Source organism: Lissotriton vulgaris, chromosome 11 (genome assembly GCF_964263255.1).
Source record: "Lissotriton vulgaris chromosome 11, aLisVul1.2, whole genome shotgun sequence".
Classification (NCBI taxonomy): domain Eukaryota; kingdom Metazoa; phylum Chordata; class Amphibia; order Caudata; family Salamandridae; genus Lissotriton; species Lissotriton vulgaris.
The window spans coordinates 878,115,989-878,138,894 of record NC_141699.1 but is presented as its reverse complement, the minus strand read 5'-3'; the positions used below and the strand labels follow the sequence as shown (position 1 = coordinate 878,138,894).

The following is a 22,906-nucleotide window of genomic DNA, read 5'->3' as shown; positions in this document are numbered from 1 at the left end:
CGGTGTTGTTACAGCACTTGCCGATGACAGCACAGCTTCCTGATAGCATTTTTGGCCAGATAGAGCACCTTATGAAGTTGTTGATGCTTCCCCTATTCGAAAGAATTAAATTAATTCTTGAAAATCTGGGGAAGCTGGAAAGAATTGTTATGGCCAATACGACTGCCTTAGAAAAGGGTGTCGGCTGTACTACGGACCCCAATTGTATAGCTAAAGGAGGATTAGTGACAGAACCTGGTGGTATTTCTGTAGCTAGCCCCAATAAAATTCTTCCAAGATCTCCCATGCATTCAAGTCAATACGATAGTAGGGGCATTACAGGGGTAAACAGGATAAGTCTCCCTAACAGTAAGAGAGTTGAAGTGCTGGGGTGTGAGGGCAGGAAGGAGTTAGAATCCTCCAAAGTGGTGGTAGAGGTAACTCCTAAAGAGAAGGAGGTTTCAGGTGCAGAATATAGGAAGAGGAAACATCCCTGTACTGACCTCCCCACTGACTCAGCGCCTTATACTGTGATACTGTCAGGGGTACCAAAGATCCGACAGGAAAAATTGGAAAATCACAGGGAGCTGAAAAATAAAGTTATCTTTTGGCTCAGCAAGTATAGACCGCTCCCTGGCTATATTAATGGTGACATTTTACATGTAAGGAGGGTGAGTTGGTTTGGCAGGAGATGTAAGGACCAGGAAGGGGACTGTATAATTGTAAATTTCAGAGATCCTACAGCTGTAAGGTTCATCTGTGAAGGGATGGAGTTTAGAGGGGAGGGTGGGATCCAAACACATAATCTAAGTTATTTCTATCCTCGATCAACCTCAAGTATTCCACTGTTCTCACGGAATAGGATTGAAACATCATTCAGACACTAACTCTTCATATAGGGAGGAGTGTCATTTCCCCCGGGATAATCACTTTGATACTCTATTCAACCAGCCTATTCGTATTTATAATTGATTTGACCCCTTATCCACCTTAGAGGAAATCAACTGACTTGGGGATGGTAAGGATCTGTATAGGTTACCGTTATAGGGGGGTCTGACTCAAATTCCTGGGGTAATTGCTTCTAGTGTTGTACCACCGTCTCAAGATTCTATCCCTCCCCAGTCCTTCTCTTTTTTTAACAACAGCACTCCTCTAGGGTGTCCTGTTCCTCGCCACATGGTGGGTTGCCAGGCGGTGAACCCTAGCCCCGTTACTCCCTTGGTGAAGGTTTCGACATGGAATATTGCAGGCCTAGAATCCAAATTACATTTACCAGATTGGGCTAGCTTCATCGATGAGTCTGACATTTGGTCCTTTCAGGAAACGTGGGCAATAGCCCCTTTCTTTCGCTCTGGCTATCTGAACTTTTCCAAACCGGCAGCTAAGGGGACCAGGGGTAGACTGGTGGGTGGTTTGTCGATCTGGGTACGACAACGTGAGGGTGTGTCAGTGGTGGAGGTCCCGATAGATAGCCCGGACATTATGGCTATTAGGGTCAATTCTACGAAGGGGCTTAATATAATTATTATTAATATTTATGTAACAGGCCTTCCAGGTGGGAGATGCTCTCCAACAGGCCTTTTATTGGAGAAATGTTTAAGTATCGAATCTAAAATTGCAAATAGGGTTGTGGTTGGGGACTTCAACACCTGTTTTGAGCCCCTTGACATGGATGATGGGAAGCTTTCAGAGGCAGAGGACTCTTTGTGGGGTATTCCCCAGTTGGAGCTGACACCCATTAAAAAATGGGGCGCAAGCGGCTCTGTTTATGAAGGGTTTGTGCCTTGATAAGGGCGTGAGGGCTGTTAATGGCAGAACGAAGTCAGACAGGTCTGGGGCAGTGACCTTTGACAACGGAAGATCTGGGTCCCGTATTGATTATATATTGGCTAACCAGGAGATGTGGTCGGTCATCGTTGATATGGTGGTCACGTGTAGACCAGAAAGTGACCATAACCCTTTAGTCCTGTCTATGATAGATAACAGTTTTATTGACACTATCATGATTTACGACCCTATTATACAGGCAAAAGTAACCCTAACTAATGATGAAAGAAGGGTACGATGGCCAAAAATAGCCATGAATGAGGATACATTGTCCAGGATTAGGAATATGCTTACAAACACATTGGACGAACTCAACAGCTTTGAGTCCCAGGCTGAGATTAAAGAAAACATTCCCAGTATCCATAGCGATTTATTTTCAGAGCTCAAATCTTTTTTTGTTAAAAGTTTACCCCCTATCATTAAAAATGAAGAGTTGAGATCTTGTTCCTGGTTTGATAATGGTTGTAGACAGGCACAAAGAGCTTTGCTTATACCCACTAAAACTATATTACCAGATGCTATTCGTAGCTGCAGGGCTACCTATAAACTCGCCCAATTAACAGCTAAGAGGAATTGGGACGAGAATCACTGGAGGGGGTTACTCCAGGCTTGTGATGGGCGGAATATGACACAATTTTGGCACCTACTTAAATGGGGTAACCGCCCACAACATATGGTACCCACAACTCATGTGGAGCCATAACAGTGGGTCTCGTATTTTGAAAATCAGTTTAAACCTAAGAGTAGGTCCGTAGTTGTAACACCGACCCTTATATGTGAGGAATCCTTGGTATTTGTCTCCAGTGAAGTGAAGTCTGTCTTAAAGGTTACCTCGAGTGGCAAAGCACCGGGGCCTGATTGTATCCCTGCTGACCTATTCAAACATGAGCAGGACCTATGGGTCCCTTATCTGACAATGTTAGCCAATGCCCTTGCTATCCGAGCATCGGTTCCCGATTCTTGGCTAGGGGCAGAGATTTTGCCAATCTACAAGAAAGGCGATCGCTCTACCCCAGCCAATTATCGATCAATTAGCCTTATAGACGTGGTACAAAAGATTGTAGCCCGTTTACTTTTGGGACGTATACGGGGCTGGATGGCCGATTTTGACATATTAACACCGCTTCAGGCGGGATTTCGGTCGCACATTGGAACCCTAGACCAAGCATTCAGGTTTATGCTCCTGTATTGGAAAGAGGTTTTCCTTGGGAGTGGCATGCTTTTCGCGGCCTTTGTGGACCTAAGGTCCGCATTTGATCTTGTTCCAAGGATCAAGTTGTGGAAAGTTTTATTGGGGCTGGGCATGCCCAAAGAACTGGTGGCTCTCCTCATTAACATGCACGAACACACGCATGCTAAAGTTCGATGGGGCAAACCAGGGGAGGTGACCGATAGGTTTGAGGTCTCTAAAGGGGTTAGACAAGGGTGTCTGCTGCCCCTACCCTGTTTTCCTTGTTCATCAACGGGGTTACGAATTACTTTCTAACCATCCGACAGATGCACCCTCCCTTGCCGGGAAGAAAGTCCCTCTGCTCATGTTCGCGGACGATACGCTCTTAATATCTAAGACGAGACAGGGTTTACAGCTTGCTCTGTCTCGCTTTGAGCTTTTCTGCCGCGAACATGAGCTGGAAGTCAACGTAGGGAAGACTAAAGTTATGGTCCTTCGTGGACCTAGATCTGTCAAAGCAAGGGTTAAAATGGGTGGGGTTATCCTCGACCAGACAGCTGTTTTTACTTACTTGGGAGTTACCTTCAGTGAAAATTTGAGTTGGAAACCCCAGATAGACCTCCTCACCCTTAAGCATGCCCATCTTGGTGGAGCTCTATTGAAGGAACATAGAAACTCTTTAACTAAACCATTGGCTCCCTTGATTAAAATCTATGGTTCTAAAATTCTTCCAGCCATCATGTATGGAGCATAACTGTGGGGCTTTAGCGACATGTCCCAACTTAAGGTTGCACAGAATACATTCCTTAGGTCAGCAATAGGGCTACCTCAATCAACACCTCGTATTCCCCTATTATATGACCTAGGTTGTTATCCCATAGAGGATATGGTACTGTATAATCCACTGGCGTTTTGGCGGCGTCTGTGGATGACACCGGAACTGTCCATGTATGCCGAGGCCCTACTGGAAGTAAAAGGGTTAAGGGGCTTGTCCAGGATTCCATGGTTATCCAAAATAATGGCCTCTCTGATTGATATGGGGATGGGGTCCTTATGGGCCGACCCTGCCACTGCTGTTTTCCCCTCAAAGAAGTTTTTTAACGAAGCCTATTGGAGCAGGATTAAGGCAAAGAGATTAGCAACTGTTCTGGGTAGTTCTATGACAGCATTATTCCTTGGTATCAAGGATGCTCCCATTAATGAAAAATACTGGGACATTATAACAAAGCCACTAGATTGCAAACTGTATCATCAGTTAAGAGTAGGCTCTCTTCCGCTTCGAGGGATAACGAGAACTTGGAATCTACTTGGCAATGATAAATGTCCCTTTTGTGTGGAAGAGGTAGAAACCGTTGACCATTTCCTTTTTTGCTGTCCAATGTATACATAGAAGAATATGGCTAAGCCCTGTATGCCATTTGCTGGGAACCAGATCCCCACAAGCCGCTAGTAGAATCTTGAAATCTGACACTGCAAAATATATTGTTATAGGTGTAACTAAATTTGTCGGTTGGGCCTGGATAATTCGGATCCGGAACTTGTGTCCGTAATATAACAGTGTGTATGATGTAGTTGGTGGCTTTAGCAATTCTGACTATTTTATAAGAATACTGTTTTTGTTTAGATGATTTATTGATGGTATCAGTCACGAGTCTTTGTATATATATTTAATAACTTTGTACTTCTGTTTTTTAGCAAGTATTGTATTTATGGATTTTATTGCTTATATTATGACATTTTACTTACGGATTGTGCTGTGTATGTATAGTATGTCTTTTATGATGTAAATCGCAATAAAGACCTTTTTGACTCACTGACTGAATACTAAAAACAGAGCAAAATGCCCCCAACCAAGCTGTTTCCGTGAGCAGGATGCCTGCAAGTGTCAGAACCCGTCTTTTGTGTGGAAGTTGGGGAAAACCAAACCCTTTCACTTTTTAGACAGACTTTTTTGAAGTTTAGTGCCTCTATGTAGGAAATAATACATTTAGGACCACTGTCTTGCTGGAGAGTAGTCCCTATATAATTGAGTGGTACTTCATTGAGACACCACCTCCCATTAGTGCATTCCCATTCATGCTGATGTGGTCAGCGCAGCATCTGCAGCGTTCTTAAGAAATATGTCTGTACCTTTATCAACAGATCAGAAAGAATCTTAATTCAAATACTATATATTGGTCTGCTCAAGTATCGTTCTTATGGTAAACTCCATAGCTTCTTGTATACTGCCAATCCCACATTTAATTTTAAACTTTGAAATTGTCCTAGGCAAATAAACAATGGTGGCTAAGGATATGGGACTCAAATGTCTTGTACTAAACATGGTAACTCATGTTAGTAAATCTCAACCTTTCATCCATTCATTATACCTGACTCTGCTCTTGTGTCTGTAAATTCATAAATGTATTCGGTCTGGCAAAGTAGAGAAAGTAGAAACCTAGGTTGGAATCCTGAGTTGCAGTGTAATTCTGAATTCCATTATTTTACTACTATTGCTTAGTGTGTTTAATGGGAGGACCTATGTATATAGACGAGGCTCTATGCACCAGAAGTAGAGGAACAAATTATTACTGCAAGTAGTTCCTTAGATATAGAAGTCTGCTTTATATTGGATGCACATTCTCCCCTCTACCTTGTTGCAGCAAGTTGGTACCTTATTATGCTGTTACTGTTATGAAAGGATTTTAAGGTACAGCTGGGACAAAATGGTTAAGTTAGAGGATTTTCTTGGAACCCAGTCAAAATGTCTGATGTAAAATGAGGCTCAAGAGGCTGATATTGTTAGATTGTCACTTTTTCCTATCTTATACAGTGTATTTGCCTCGCAACAAATTATTTCCGGGATATGAGTTTTCCCCTTTCAGATTGAAAAATCAATGTACTTGCTTGCTCTCATCAGACCTTTTCCTGTGCAGGTGGGAGTGCACGGTATCCGAATCGAGTTTATAAATGAGAAAGGAGTGAAACGAACAGCTACGTACCTCCCTGAAGTTGCCAAGGAACAAGGTAGGAATACATCAACTTAAAAATGTGATTGCACCACTACTTTCCAGAGTCTTTCTAATGGGTAGGAGAAATAGTTTAATTATTGTGCATGTTTACATAATCTTTTTAAATCTTTCACATAATGGTACTGGATAAATTTCCGGTTATGTTAATCAGCTGCTTAAACTTATTTTAATTTTTTTTTTATTGCGTTTCAAAAATAACAATCATCAATACTACTACACAGAGTAGCGTTTGCATCAAACCAGCCATGTACAAATCGTGATCAATCTACACCACAAGAGATATGTATAACAGATCAAATTGTGAAAACCAGTGCACGTCAGATGCGCTAGGGCATTACCCTGTTTATGCCTGCGAGTAAGCATGGTCTGCAGTTGAAGGAACTGACGTAGTTGCTCCCATATGTCCTTAGGCTTGGATGATATCAGCAGTTTCTCCGCATATAGTTCCAAGTTTTCTTTGCAGTAGACCATGTCTCGAATTCAATGTGCAACTTTCGGCACATGCGTACCTTCCCAATGAATAGCAACTCTATGTTTAGCCAGGAGCAATACAATATGTATGACTTTTCCCAGGACCCCCTTTACATGAGAAATATAACAAAGAAGACATACCAACGGTATGAGACCTCCCTGGAAACTTACTGGGATGATATAACCAGGCCACTTGATAGAAAGCTCTATTTCCAACTCAGAATTGGAAGCCTGCCAATCAATGCATTTACTCATTCATTTCAAAATCTTTATTTCGATCACATGATCATAAAAGATGTACAAAGTTATCACATCAATTAAAAATTAAAAAATGTCATTGTATCATTAATATAAAATGCATTTGAAGATTAAAAACAAATAATAATCACTAATGAGTACCAGTATATCAGAGGATATAAGTCTGTCAAGAGACTCCAGCTCTCTTTATCAATCGGGTTCGGGCATACCACATTGCAGTTAAGAATTTTGCCAGGGCAAACACAATTGGTGGGGATAAATCAGTCTGTAAAACTCTGTATGCGGGTAAAAATTTTCTGAGTCCCATGTTTTTGAGGAGGGGGACCAGCCAGTATTTCCTGCTTTTCTGGTAGGCTCGACAGAAAAAAAACACGTGCACATCGTTCTCCTTTGTGTGGGCACATGCAGGGCACGTCTCTGTAGGAGGCCGACAGGACCATGCTACGGTAAAAGATCCTAAGGGTAGATCCCGTACCTCCATTGCAGGAGTAGTTTTCTAGTTAGCGCCGAAGTCATACCATCTAGGACACTTTAAAGTTTGTATGAATCTTTGGTTTTTATAAAGTGATGAGTCAGAGATCCTTCACGAGTGCTATCCAGAGCTCGGAGGAGCGTTTTGTCATAATAGGCTCTGGACAGCGACTTCCTCAGCATCCTGTTACTTGTATTTACCGGATCTGACCATAATTCTGGTAATCCAAGTATCTTGCAGGTTCTCTTGATGTAATTTAGCCAGGGCGTCTTAGTGGCATTGGGCAGCGATAAAAATTCCTGTAACTCAGTTCTGTAGGTAGCGAGGTCCGGGCTGCTTCAGAGGCGGCGCCAAAAGGTTAGTGGTTTAAGCCCTAGTTCCTCCGTAATGGGCCGGAGGCCCAGATCCAGCCTTAGGGGCAGGAGTTGAGTACTTGAAGGAAGAGCTGTGAGCTGCCTAAGGAATTTATTTTCTGTAGTCAGCAATTTTGGCGATGCAATATAGCCCCACAACTCTCCCCCGTAGGTAACTCCTCACCGCGCCTGGGCCTTATAAATTTGGATTGCAGGGCTGAGTGGGCGATATGGTGACTTGCTCGCTATTCTCATGATACCACCCGCCATCTGTGCCAGTTTCATGTTTGCTTTTGACTGATGTGCCGACCACGTTAGGTTTTGATTTAGGGCTATCCCCAGATACTCAATTGTGTGGACCCTTTCCAAACGTACTGTACCAAGCTAGGGTTGGGGCGGTTAAGGGGCATGGGGTTAAGAATCATAAATTTGGTTTTCTGCGGATTGATTTCAAGTCCCCTTTCTGTGCAGAACTCAAGAAAACCATCCAACACCCGCTGTATGCCCATCGGGGATTTGGACAGCAGCAGGGTGTCGTCCACAAACATAATTGCGGGCACCCTGCTGCCGGTCAGTTTTGGGGTGTCAGTGTTGGCAATCCTTGTCAGGTGCGCAATGACCCCGGTCACAAAGAGGCAGAACAGGGTCGGTGCAAGCACACAACCCTGTCTCACCCCTCTGCGAACGGGGAATGTTTCAGTTAGGTTGCCACTTCTCCCGCACCTGACACGTGCAAAGTTGTTATGATGTAATCTCATCAGGATGCCAAGATGTCTTTCGGGACGCCTATCTCCTCCATGACCTTCCACAACTTGGCACTAAATCGAAGGCGGCACGTAAGTCCACGAAAACCGTGTACAGAGTGCCGCCCTCGATCAATGCTGTCCTCCAATATATGAGGTTCAACCTAAAAATTTGGTCAATTGTGGACACCCCCCTCCTAAATCCTGCCTGGTATGGGGTCAGGGTATCTGTCTTCTCCAGCCAGTTCTGCAACCTGTCCAAAATTAGCCTGCCGAAAAGCTTTTGGGATACATCGATAAGGCTAATTGGACGATAGTTGGCTGGGAGCAGAGGGGATCCCTTTTTAAATATTGGAACCACCTCTGCGCCCAGCCAAGTATCTGGGACCTCCATCCCCTTGAGGACCGCATTGAATATCAGCAGGAGATAGGGGGCCCATACCCCTGGTTCCTGCTTGAATAGGTCGCCCGGTACCCCATCGAGCCCCGGGGTTTTCACTGATGACAACCCCGCTATAGCTGCCCGAACTTCTTTTTCTGTGAAGGGTTCACCCTCGGGGTCATTCACTAGCGTGTATTGGGGGGAACTCAGAGCCTCATCCTCTGTTGCATATAGTGACTGGAAATGGTTTTGCCATATACGCGGAGCAATGTTGGGTTCAATTGCCGAAGGGAGATCCTCTGTTCCACTATTGACTACCCGCCAAAATTTACTAGAATCTCTGATGGCTAGTGCACTGGAGAGATCCTCCCAGTGTTGTTGGTCCCATTCAGCCTTGGCATTTGCCAGCAGTTTCTTGTGTGCCCGTCTCCTAGATTGTATCTCCTCCCTACTTCTGCACGCCTTTATTGCGAGTAGCAGATCACGTTTGGAGTCCCGGCATGTAGCGTTATACCAGGTCTTCTTGTGTGTCCCGCTAGTTCTACCCCCTCCTTTACAAAGAGATCTAACTCCATGGTGTTTATTAGATCTATATGGGTCCGCCCTAGCAGGTCTCTATTTTTCCCATCACCAAGTTCCTCACCAATAGCGAATGCCTTTTCCAGCACCGGGGTAATTCTGGCATAGAGTTTAGCTAGCTTATAGCCACTAGTGGCCAGTTTCCCCCACCTTACTCTCCTTCGGTTGTTCTCTAGGAGTAGCCCTGGATTTGGACTTTGTTTACCCCGTCCCATATCCTCGATGCCTGGTAGGGCATATTCGAGCTCCAGGACGTTGTGGTCACTATCCCGTCTATCAATTACCTTGAAGTCGATGATTCGTGACCAACATGACAATTGGACGAGGATATAATCTAATCTTGATTCGCTTCCAGCTTTATTAAAGGTGCATTTACTTGGCATGTCTGATTTAGTGCGCCCATTGCAGGCCCTTAGGCCTTTATTTAGGGTAAGGGCGGTTATCTGAAGAGAGAGGGGAGTCCAGGCTCTTGGTGGTGGTGCCACTGTGGCAGGTATCAGCCATCGTGAATCCTCCTCTAGGGAGGGTCCATCAAGAAGGCCTGACAGTGGCTCGTAGTGCGAGTTTAGATCCCCTCCAACCACGTAGTAGAGCTCCCCTGGAATTTCACTCAAAAAAGCGGAGAGTTCCTCGATGGTGTTTGATTCTCGTGGCGTGGCTACGGGTCTTGAGTACACGTTTATTATCGCCAGTTTGGAGGAATTTGGCCATTCTAAGAGGACAGCTAGTATGTCGTCTGAATCTACAGTTAGGCAGATGGCCTGACAGCCCAAATGGGATGCTACCCAAATTGGCAGCCCTCCGGACGGTCTTCCCCGGCCCCCCCATTTAGCTGGTTTTGAGAATACTGCGAACCCCTGGAATGTAAACTCCTCTCGCGCCCAGGTTTCCTGGAAGAGGCAGATACTTTTTGAATTGATGAAAGAAACCCATTCCTGACAATCCAATTTATTGCCCAGCCGGCCACGTTCCATGAGATCAGAATCAATGTTTGGGATCTTGTCGGTGGTGGCCCTATATCGGGGTAGTTGCTTTCGTTTGTGCCACAATTGGCCATAGGATGAAGTAACAATTCCCCCTGACCTAACCGTATGTTACTGTCAGTGTTGGAAATATCCGCTCTGGAATAGCCGGAATCTTGACAATGTACAGGTTCTGTCTGTTCCCATGAAACCGGGGCTTGTTCAAGGGGGGTGGATCTATCATCACTATCATCTATCAAATGGGAATGGAGCTGGTCCCTCCCTTGAAACTCGAGCTGTCAGTCAACCATTTCAAGGCTGCTATACCTATTATGGGTAGGAAGGTAGGCTGGGTAGTGGATTCTATGGGGCCCAGGGACTCCTCTCATGCCTCCGCCCCATCCGCCCCTCCTCCTAGTGCTAGTCTCCCATCCTTCCTCATCACCATATGAAGGTAAATATTCGGGGACCGTACTCCTGTGATAATGTGGTTCCCTCCTCTCCCTGCAGTTACTCTCCCATTCTCCCAACATTTCCTGGTGGTACCCCCATCTCTGAGCTTCTAGTGTGTATACGTTCGATGGGTAGAAAAATGAGAGAGGGAGGGACTGGATGTTGCTCCCTTGGTCGTCAGGGGCCCAACTGCAGATGTAAGAGGCTGTACTCGGTTCTCTGAAAGTAACCAGGACACAATCACCTCTGATTGTTTTTCTCATATATCTCACCCAGGTAGCCCGTCTGACCATGAGAACATCACTAGATGTACCTTGTGGAAGAGGTCTATATATGGACAGCCAGCTGATGACTTTATTTTTAAGAGAGGCGATCGATTCTATAGCCATGGGTTTTAGCTCAGGCACCCCCGCTAAGATGACTGTATAGGGGGACGCCTCTGGTGGTAGATTCACAGGTTTGGTTTTCCGGGCGATATTTTGTATATTATCTGGGGGTTTTAATTCACTCTGTGGTTTGTCCGGGAGTGTAGCAGTATCTTTAGGATGTGTAGTTGTGTTTGGGGGTGGAATCAGTGCAGCCTGGGTTTTTGTGGGAGGAATGTTCATGTTAGAGTTGGCCAGGGGTTGGGGGATCTTATGTTGATTTGGTTTGGGTTGTATATCTTGAGGAGTGGCTGGGCCCTTTTTCTTCATCATTGTTATTTGCTCAGTTCCCCTTTTAGACTTTGCGTCCGGAACCCGTTTGGCTCCCTTGATTTCTAGTTTCAGGGAGTCAGCTAGCTGGACTGTAGATTTTTCAATGTTAACCAGCTTAGCTTCGATCTTTATCAGGCGGGCCTCAAGAGGACTTGAGAGAGACCTAAAGAGTGTGCCTATATCTGCCAATGTGATATCATCACTGGGGGATTCCGTGGAAGTATTATTAGAGCGACATGGTGTTACCGTAGGTACAGAGACTAATGGTGGGGCCACTACACTGTCCTTGTCTGAGTGGGCAGAATTGGTGTCGCCAACACTGACATCATTCCTTGCAGGATTGGGCTTAGGGATTTTTGGCTTTCTCCCTCCCTTGTTTTGACCCCCTTTCTTCCTTTTTTGAATAGCTCCTTCCCTGACTCCTCTTGTGAGATCAGAAGCATTCTCACTGGTAGTGGCTATGACTGCGTGGAGTTCAGGAATTGGAAGCGGGGTTTCAAGTGGGGTTTGGGGTTTTTGGCCTGTAGGTAGGGTCATTAGGCTCATGTCCTCAAGATCACTTGAGGCCTTCATTGTAAATTCTGGGTTGGTGGATGATTGATTAACCCCCAAAGCCAGAATTGCTGGCTTCTAGCCTTCCATCAGGAGTCTTGGCTAGAGCCATTGGGCCCATTGATGATCTCCTTACCCAGTCAATTTCCTGAGAAATACGTCTCTTGAGTACTGCAATGTCCTCTATCAGAAGTGATCCAGCTTTGACAAAATAATTGTCAATGGTACCTTTAACGGCTCCTGCCGCTGCCATAGAAGATTTGCTTCTGGTTTCCCTGGTACACATTTCGAAGTCTAAGTGATCCGTTCCTTATGTAGGTTTGGTGGACAGGGATAGCCGACCAGGGGGAATGGCCCGGTCCCGGTCTCTCCCGTCCTCTAACGGCCTCAAACAGCCAGCCCTTTGCCCGGGCTTCGCCCCGTGCTCCGACCCGCGCGTGTCCCGCGTGGCGACACTCCTTTAAGCTAGGGGGAGGGGCGGGAAGAGTCGCAGGTGCGCCTGCTGGTTATGGCGCTCCGCCTGCTGGGACTCGCAGTCCCGCACCCTCTGGACAACAATCAGCAAGTCAGTTCGTCCCCAACAGCGTGTGCGCAGGTAAGCTCCTTGCAGGTCCCAGGGAAGCCTTTCTCCTCCTCGCTAGTATAACAAATGCAACTCCACACAGCTGCGAGCGGCTCACGCAAAGCGGGGGCCGCGAGCCGTTTTCTGGTGCAGGGGGGAGGGGCCTCAAACAGCCAGCCCTTTGCCCGGGCTTCGCCCCGTGCTCCGACCCGCGGGTGTCCCGCGTGGCGACACTCCTTTAAGCTAGGGGGAGGGGCGGGAAGAGTCGCAGGTGCGCCTGCTGGTTATGGCGCTCCGCCTGCTGGGACTCGCAGTCCCGCACCCTCTGGACAACAATCAGCAAGTCAGTTCGTCCCCAACAGCGTGTGCGCAGGTAAGCTCCTTGCAGGTCCCAGGGAAGCCTTTCTCCTCCTCGCTAGTATAACAAATGCAACTCCACACGGCTGCGAGCGGCTCACGCAAAGCGGGGGCCGCGAGCCGTTTTCTGGTGCAGGGGGGAGGGGCGGGAAGAGTCGCAGGTGCGCCTGCTGGTTATGGCGCTCCGCCTACTGGGACTCGCAGTCCCGCACCCTCTGGACAACAATCAGCAAGTCAGTTTGTCCCCAACAGCGTGTGCGCAGGTAAGCTCCTTGCAGGTCCCAGGGAAGCCTTTCTCCTCCTCGCTAGTATAACAAATGCAACTCCACACGGCTGCGAGCGGCACCCGCAAAGCAGGGGCTGCGAGCCGTTTTCTGGTGCTGGGGGGAGGGGCGGGAAGAGTCACAGGTGCGCCTGCTGGTTATGGCGCTCCGCCTGCTGGGACTCGCAGTCCCGCACCCTCTGGGCAACAATCAGCAAGTCAGTTCGTCCCCAACAGCGTGTGCGCAGGTAAGCTCCTTTCAGGTCCCAGGGAAGCCTTTCTCCTCCTCGCTAGTATAACAAATGCAACTCCACACGGCTGCGAGCGGCACCCATTTGCATTTACATCTAGGTGGTCAAATGGTGGAATGGTTACCTGTCCCTGTTGTCCAGCGCCTATGGAATCAACTACCCACATGTTATTTGGGTGCCCGGCGTATTTTGCACCGCGTAGGGTATCGCTGCGCACAATGTGTAAGTTACTAGGCACCAGGAGTGGTATGACAGCAGTTAGAATAATCTGTACGAGTACCAATCCTTTGGTTTATACCGCAGTGGCAAAGTATCTAGGGTAGTTATGGACTCTTAGGAGTAAAATGATCAGTGGATGAATTGCTAAGATCTGGTCTTTCTAATTACGAGTATTTTATATATCATGAAATTTTTTTGTATCTTCAATTGTTTAAATCGTTGGATTTTATAATGTATAACAATATATATTTACATAATGTGTGGCTGAAATAATTCTTTAACATCTTATGATAAGCTGTATGTGTTTTGCTTTTATGACATTTGTCGAATAAAGCTTGCTTGACTGACTGACATACCAACGGCACACACTGGATCTCTGACACAGACACCACTTGCTGCCAATAAGAGGCCACCCTCCCACAGTCCCATGCGAGATGTATAAAATCAGCTTCCATCTGACCACAACGTTTACATCTACTAGTGTCTCTCAAACCATATTTGTGCAAGCGGAGGGGTGTGTAGTGTGTCTAATGCAAGAGTTTAAAATGAATTATATGAAGGTTTCCATTCGGTGTAAGCTTACCGATAAGGCTGCACACATGTTCCCACTCCGTCATTGTTATAGGGGGGGTCAGCACGGTATTCCGACGATTTAAACTCCGATCTGGCCCTTTAGTCTTCTCAGCTCGTATTGCCCTGTATAGCTTTGTGATTAATTTCTTTTGTGTGGGAGTGGTCAGTATTAGCTGTAGGGATTGGCGAGCCGGAGGCTCGGACGGATATGTGTGGTAGTGCAATTTTATAGCAAGTCTCAACCTATGCACAGCAAACCGAAAGAGCAGTGTAGGATTGACAATATACTGCAAGTCCTCGGGGTGAGGAAGGTGCCACCCGGGTAGAGATCCCGCATAGTGCTCAGTCCTGCCTCCTCGAGTAGGCAGATCGGGCCCGCCTCTTTTGTCACAAGAGTGCCATATGATGCTCCAGTGGCATCGCCGGGGCATATAAAGGCAATTTGTCCGCGATTTGCCCAACGGCTTGCCACGCCGCCACTGTGGTGTCTATCGTGTTTATTTCCGTTTTTGGAGTATCCCGTTGTGTGTGTGTGATGATGCTATGAAGAAGTACTGGAGAGGCATCGCCAACCTCGACTGCCACGTGTGGTATGTTTGTTGAACCAATAGTAAGCATATTGTGCCTGTGCGCTCAGGTAATATATCTATGGATCCAGTGCGCCGAAAGCCCCGTCATAATCCAGGTCCAGGGTGATAGTGTTCCAAACTACCCGAGCCTGCTTGCCTCCCCAGATCAGTTGAAGTAGTGATGTACACAGTGTAGTGAAAAATCCCTGTGCCATTTTTATTGGAAGAGATATAAAAAGTGGGGCAATACCACCATTTTTATAATAGCTATGCCGTCCGCTAAGGACAGCAGCAGTGCAATCCAGGTATCTATTTGGTGGTCTAGCGATACACAGGCCCATCCATAATTCTCCCTTAAGACAATATCAGGTTCTCGGTGAACCCAAATCCCCGAATATTTGACCGGGCCCACTGACCATACTATCGGATATTCCACAGGCGGTGCAGGGGTGACTGTCGTCAGAGGGATAATAATCAACGGATCCCAGTTTATATTAATTCCTGAGATCAGTCCAAATCTGATGTACTCTCTAAGTACCTGCGCCATATATCATGGCAGGTTCTCGTATAAAAAGTACCATGTCGTCGGCGTAAAGTGAGATGCCGACGGGACGGTGATTTAAATTTAAAGCCGTCTCTCTGTGTCTTTGTCGTATCACGCATGCTAGGGGCTCAATTACAATAGCGAACAGAAGTGCCGATAGAGGGTAGCCCTGACGGGTACCTCATAAGACAGGGAAGGGCTTGGATGTTAGACTTCCTACTCGAACCCTTGCCGACGGGTCATTATACAGTATTCTTACCCATCCCAGAAAAAGTGCTGGGAATACCATACGCAGCAGAATACAGAACATGTAGTCCCACTCTATGGAGTCAAATGCTTTGGCTGCGTCAAGCATGACCGCCGCAGCATGCAAATTGGGATCCAGAACATGGATCATTGCAAAAATAGTTTGTAGGTTATGCGACGTGGATCACTCCGGGATGAATCCCGATTGGTCCGGTAGGACCAAACACAACATCAATGGTTGGAGTTATGTGGCTAGGATCTTGGCAAGAATTTTTGCGTCAATATTAATCAGAGATAGGGGCCAATAGGATTAGAATGCGTCAGGCCTTGTTTTTCTTCAGAAGAGTGATGATTAGAGCATGACACCAGTCTCATGCACCTCAGCATACATCTCTAATAGGTGTGGAGTGATGAGGTCTGCATAGGCTTAATAAACTTCTACGATCAAACTGTCCGGCCTCAATGCTTTTGCATTCAGTAGTGCATAGATCGCAGCTTTTATATCCACCTCGTCTATAGGTTGAATCAAGTACTCCTGATGCCCATCCGCCAGCCACGCACAGGTAATGTCATTTAGATTTTCCTCTACTGCGGAGTAGGAACCCGCCCCCCGAGAAGTATACATATTGGCATAATGGTCTCTGAACTGCTCCACTATTTCCAAAGGAGCATAGTGTTCTCTTCCCTGGGCGTCAGTTATTTTATCAATATGATAATTGTCATCGCATGCTCTGATTTTCCCATCCAAATTTCTGCCTGATCTGCCTCCCTCTCCATACTTCCTAGCTGTGTGTCGGCGTGAAATATAGCAAATTTACGACTCTGCAGCTGTGTTATCGTCCTGATATGCATGAATGTGTGATAATGTATCCGGGGCAGGGTTATCTGCATAGTCTCTCTCTAGGGTTTTTAGTGTGGTCTCTATGTTGGCGAGTTGTGTCCTAAAATCCTTCAGTATGCCGGCTGTGGTGCCTATATATACTCCCCCGAACATTACCATAAACGCCTCCCAAAGTGTGGCGGCACTATCTACCAAGCCTTTGTTATCCACGAAATAGTTTTCTATCGCCTTGTGTACTGTGTTGCTATACAAGGGATCGGATAACGCCTCTGAACGTAAACGGCAAGTGAATGGGCGGTGTATCGTATGGGGAATATTTAGAGCCATTTGCACTGGATTGTGATCAGAGAGCGTGCATGGGTAGTTGGCTATCTCTGTCACCCACTCCACCGCGTTCTCGCTAAGAAGCCAGTAGTCTAATCTGGACCAGCTGTTATGCGCATGCGTGGCCTGTGTTCCTTCCCTCTTTGTGCCATCACGTAGTCGCCATATATCTACCAGTCCGAACTCCAGCTTAGCTTGGTTAACACTCCGGTGCAAGTTAGGCGTACGAGTGCTTTGTGGGTTAGATTTAGCCAGAGCAGGATGTAAATACGTATTCAGCCCCCCCCCCCCCCCCCCACAAAACGGCTGTTTCAGGTCACTGTCTTAGTATACCATACATTCGTTGAAACACTTCTGGCTCTTCTGTTATGGGACATATTGATGAGGGTGATTAATGTAGTGCCTAGTTTGCCATGAACCATTACGCAGTGACCTTCGTCATCAACGTGGGTCTTGTCTGGCATGAAAGGGATGTCCTTTTTGATCAGTATGATAACCCCCCTGGCGTAGGATGAATATGATGAGGCTAATTTGTACCCCACCCATTTAAGCGCAATGTTAGTTTCTGAGGACTTGGTCAGGTGTGTTTCCTGCAAGAATGCGATCTGGGTACTGTGGCGATTCAAATATGCAAAAACATGGCAAATTTTATTAGGAGAGTTTAGCCCTCTGATGTTCCATGTTAGTAACCTATAGTCCTCACCCATTGGCCCCCCTGGCGTGGCAAGTCTCAACTGAATTGTGCCACTGTCTGACATAGTACCCTGGAGTAAATGTACAGTTCCCAAAGTTGGTGTCATTACAACCACAATAAACAATCTTCACTGTGTCGATATATATACATTGGCTTGTGTTTGATGCATGATACCCCAGAACCCACCCACTCTAACCGCCCAATTAGGTCGAGAATACAAACCCCTCCCCATCCCGACTTTCACCCCACTCCTTATATAAAACTACAAAAACAATTGGGGGATCACCCTCAGGGGGAAGGAACAACAGCAGACACCTACCAGGGTGGCCAGGCTGCAATAACAGTATAACCACCTAGCCCTGCATCCCTGGAAAAGGATACTTACCAGAAAAGAAACCATACATATCAAATATAGTCTGACACCGACAGTAAGATACTGGCAGCACAGCGTCGCGGCCAGATCGTGGGCTCCACTTCCGTACCATAGGCTAGTGTGCGGACATGTGCAGTTACGTGAATAAACAGCTATAATGTCCATCACTTTAGCAAGTTATTGATCAGCATGACTGAGAGATGGCGACGTCGTTGAGCTCTTTGAGGCAGCTTTAGAAGGTTTACGAGGGCAGATGTGTTTCGTGAATTTCAGAGCAGACTTGGAATCCGTGAAAAAATGTGCTTGACCATCGTGAGTAATTTTCAATTTCGCAGGGTATAGCATTGTGTAGGGAACAGAGTTAGACTGTAAAATCTGTTTCATTGGCATGAAATCCATGCGGGCGGCCTGCATTGTTAGGGTTTAATCCGGATAGAAGGACAAGTTGTTACCCTGATGAGTGATTGGGCTTTTGATCCTCACCTCACGGAGAATAGCATCCCTGTCCGCGTAGTTGAGGAGGCGTGCTATTATAGGGCGCAGTGGTGCGCCTGGTACCGGTCGAGGTCCAAGTATCCGATGCGCCCTCTCAACTATCATGACCGGGGATAGCACTGGACCAAACAGCTTGCGTAGAAGGTTGTCAGGGAAGGGCTCCATTTTTGTGATGGCTGTCGATTCCGGCAGGCCAATTATTCGAAGATTGTTCCGTCGGGAGTGCGCCTCCAAATCCTCGTTTTTCAGCCTTTTGACCTCCATCACCTTCTCCATGTTAAGGATTTGTGTTCTCGCTTCAGCCGTGAAATCGTGAGTATCAGACAGCCTATTCTCCAGCACGTCCAGCCTCGTTTCGTGTGTGTCCACCTTTTGACACCATCAAGGCTGGACATGAGGGCATCAATGTTGCTATCAATGGTTTTAAGACCAGTGCGCACTTACAGCAATATGAACCGCATGTCTTCCTCCAAGTCGTCCGCGTCATCTGGTGAGGCTTGAGTGGCACCCTGCTCCGCCGTCATGTCTACGGTGCAAATGTGGCGCTTACTTTCGATGGGATCTTGGGCTGTTCAGGGTCCGTCTTGCCCATGGTCGAGGGTTAGTGGCGGCGCAGTCAGCCTCACCCCGTGATGTGCTGTGCCAAGCCGTGCCGAGTTGCGCCGTCTGTTGTAGGCCCAAGCCCGCTGTGGATCGGTGGAACCCAAGTAGTACTTCCAAGGCAAGAGAGGACGTTCCTTCCGCTACACCTAAATGTCAAATGGCGCAACATCACCACAGTGGGTCAGCAAGTGATGGGATAAATTCTAGGATGAGCACAGGGGCTTGGCGTCAGCACTGAGTCACACTAGAGTAGCACCCAGCAGGCAGTTCGCAGTCACAGGCAGTGAGCACGTGGTATCAGCAGACACACAGGCCGCTCCTCGTAATCTCAATCACTGGTGTTCAGCTGATGCCCCGGCTCAGAATATTCTCCAGCTATAGGTCATGGGATCTCGGCTGGCCCGCAGTGCAGGGGAATGGTAGACCCAGAGGGCACGCACACCGCCAGAGCAACCCCCCTGCGTTAGCTGCTAAGGAGATGCCAGACAGTGCTTGCAGTCCACCCACAGTAGGACTCCCCCCGCACCGAACGGTCTCGCAGGGAACACCCTGGGTGTAGAGAGCAGGGCAGGCTCAAGGCCCCCGTGTAGGCCAACCAAGACGCAATGCTAGTCACGGACTCTGCAAGGCAATACTGCCAATGAAAGCCCAGGCTGCACAGCGTTAATCAGCCCAACATCGACTGAGCCCTGCCCCGTCGCTCTTACTTCATATCCTTTTGCACTCTGGGGGGGGGGGGAGCGGACGCTCTATCGATATCCGCAGCCCTCTTCTCCTGACAGCTTCACGGCAGCCCGCAGCAGCTCGGAGGACAGAGGCCTCCAACGTCCGCCGGTCGCCGCTCTCCGGATATTTAGCGCCGGTGTCAGTAAGAGCGCGATAGGGCACAGCGGCATCCCAAACTGCCGTTTTGGCCTGTCGTGATGCCCCTCGGCTGGTCAACAGCGCCACAGCCGCCACTCGTCTCTCACGCAGGTTCCCCTCATTCCGCCGTATCTCAATCATTGGCGGCCATGTTCTCTCAGTCCCCGCCACACAGCTCCTTCTTCCAATTTGGCGGATAACCATGGATTCCGGACTCGCAGATCACTGCCGCATGTCCCAAGTATGTCCACATGGCAGTACTCACTTTTTCAGCGAGCTTAGGTAGATTGTAAGGATGGTAGTAACAGGATTATGTCTCTTAGCAGGCAGCCATCTCGCAGTGCACTGTAGCCACGCCCCAGTTGCTTAAAATTATTAATAACATTAATAGCTTTTGCATGTGCTGTATTCTTTCCAGCGTTGCAGATATAACTTCAGTTTTTGTTACCCTCGGCTCAGTATAAAATTGCCTTTTTCATAATTACATTTGGTATCATTCCTCCATGTATAATGATTCCTAGTTCAACTTCTTCTTTTAGTATGCACCAAGGCCACCTGTGTGGATAACCATCTCATTTCCAGGGGTTTGTTCTGGTGCAAGTTAATGTCAATGAAGTCCTTCGTGAAAAGCTGCAATTGGCTTTCGTCCCTGAGCCAGAAAGTGCTGCCCTGTAAGATTGTGGTTACAAATTAACTGCATAACTGGATGACTAACTGGATGTTAAATAGTGCCTAGGTGATATCACATGTGACCTCATCCTCTATACGAAAAGAAGGGCTCTCTGGAGGAAAGCCTTACTCTCCCTTCTCCCATATCTCTGCATCCAGGAAACTTCTCCTTGGCTCAAGATTCTCGGTAACCCCCTCTTCAGCCTACAAAAGTAGAAGTCACCATCTCCATCTATAATAATGGGACAATCCTTATCAAAGCCTCAGATCACAACCTAGAACTATTCGAAAATATTTTCCCCCTTATCAGAAGAGCTGCAACCTCGAAGGGCATTTTTATACTCCAGACACCGCCACCTTGCCCGGGCTACATAGACATATGAAAGAGCGACGTGGAATACCTCCCCCCTGAGGACCACTGCCTTCCCTGTTTTTTTTAAAAAAGGAGGGGGCCGCACAGACCTCCATCCTAGGGCTTTTGGAAGGACTCACCTGTCTGGGGCTAAAGTAAACATTGTAGAGGGGGTCCACGCAAACCCCCAACCTCGAGACTACCACCTCCCTAAGGCTAAATCTAAATTGTAAACATGGAGGGGGGCTGCCCCCCTCCTGGGCCCTATATGGTCCTGGGTCCACCACCTCTCTGGGGCCAGCGCATTCAAAACAAAGGAGAAGAGCTGTGCAGCCACCCTCCTAGAGCCATTTATGGCCCTGGGGACCGCCACTCGCCAGGGCCGCACCCTACTATCTTCTGAGGTGTCCCACCTCAGGAGATAGCTGTTTGCTCTTGCTTGGCAGGAGCTTTGACAGCACCTACTAACAGAGAGCAAATACTAACTCCGCTCCCAACAAGCGGGAGCCGTCAAACTGCTCCTGCTTGCTGGAAGCAGAGTTTTCATCTGTTTCCCTGCCTGCTGCCATGTGAGCAGGGAAACAGATTAAAGATTTCTCCCACCTGGAGCTGCATTTCTAGTAGCTCCTTGTGTGCAAGAGCAACGCCGCCTCCTGTAAGAGACGGGGAGCCAGCTCGGACCACTGGGAATTTGAAGCTCTCCCCACAGTCCCATAGCACACTGTGTTCCCTGGGTGGGCTCCAGGGAACCCAAGTCGACATAGCTGGGTCCTGGGGATGGGGTCCACGGGGCAGATATCGGCCTGGGTAGAGGTGCCATGCGCCCACCCCTTCCCCACTGAAGTTCGTCCAGGCCTTGGGTGATTGAGTGTTTGAGGCTGATATCGGTCTGGGGAGAGTGGCCGCTCGGCCCCCTTTCCCCATTAAGTATATAGTGCAGCACTGACTGCTGTGTTCTTGTCAGTGGGCTGTATCTGTGCTCATCCGGTGTGGAGAAACAGTGTCCATTGCACTGCACTGGTTGCTGTGTGCTTGTCAGAGTACAGTTTTGTATTGTGTGTTCACCTGGTGCAGAGTCACCGTGGCTATGGCACTGCACTGTCTGTTGTGTGCTAGTCTGTACACAGCATATACAGTTTGTTCACTCCATGCAGAGCCACAGTATCTGTGACACTGCATTGTCTGTTATGTGCTTGTCAGTGCACTGTACTTAGTGGGTGCCCTTCTGAAGCAGAGCCTCTGTGTCTATTCTACTGCACTGGGTGAAAGTTCCTGATAGTATTTGTTCTCACCCAGTGCGGACCCACGGTGTCTATCACACTGCAGTTGCTGCAGTTTTCTTGTCATTGTACAGTATCTAAATCTGAGTTCATCTTATAGAGAACCAGAGTGTATATGACACTGCACTGGTTGCCGTGTGCCTGTCAGTGCACAATATTTTACATTTGTGTTCACCCATTGCACAGCAACTTTGTCTGTGACACTCCTCTGGCTGCAATTTGCTTGGCATTATATAGTATTTAGGTGTGCGTTCTCCCACTGTACAGACATGCTGGACCACACTGGCTACAGTTTGCTTGTCATTGTACGGTACGGTTTAAGCGTGTTTTCGCCTGTAGCAGAGTAACAGTGGCCATTGCACAGTACTGGCTGACTTACACAGTATTGTATTTGTGTTAATTCTTCCAGGGGAATTGTTTTGACCTTGGACCCCAGGTTTTGCTGCCTCACGCCCGTCACATTGCAGTGCACTGCAGCGGTGTGCTTAATGGCAGGGCGTGGTTGACGGGTGGTGGTTCCTTGAGAAAAAATCACCTACAAACCACAGGCGTCCTGATTTTCACAGTAGTCTCATTGTGTTGCTAAGTGGTCTTCCCATCTGCCAGACCCATTATCTCTCATCTGTATGTGTTGTCTTTTTTTAGGTCGAGCCAAGCGGCAGCGCTCATGCGGTGCTCGCTCTGCGAGGTATGCTGTATTAGGGTTTGCAAAAGAAACCCCGCCCACTCTCCGCCCATATTTTTAATTGGCTTGTTCCGTTGTCCTTCGTGAACACTGGCTTCCGATTCATTATGAGGCTTGTTAGTCCTGCCTTTGTACCCCCTTGTCGTCTTCAGTTACTGTCCATAAGGATTGGACCTTTTACTGGCATTATTACATGCTCTGCTTTATAAGTGGTTAATGCTCTTCCCCTATT

The 22,906-nt window shown here is 47.6% G+C and overlaps 1 protein-coding gene across 3 annotated transcripts in view; it reads left to right on the top strand.

Moving 5' to 3' along the window:
- AMMECR1L (AMMECR1 like) overlaps positions 1-22,906 on the top strand; it is a 1,368,157-nt gene that overhangs the window by 1,159,667 nt on the left and 185,584 nt on the right. For all 3 annotated transcript variants that reach the window (XM_086944026.1, XM_086944025.1, XM_086944024.1), the window contains one exon: positions 5,893-5,983. In XM_086944026.1, the coding sequence (XP_086800152.1) occupies positions 5,893-5,983 (91 nt within the window). The remainder of the gene's footprint in view (positions 1-5,892; positions 5,984-22,906) is intronic.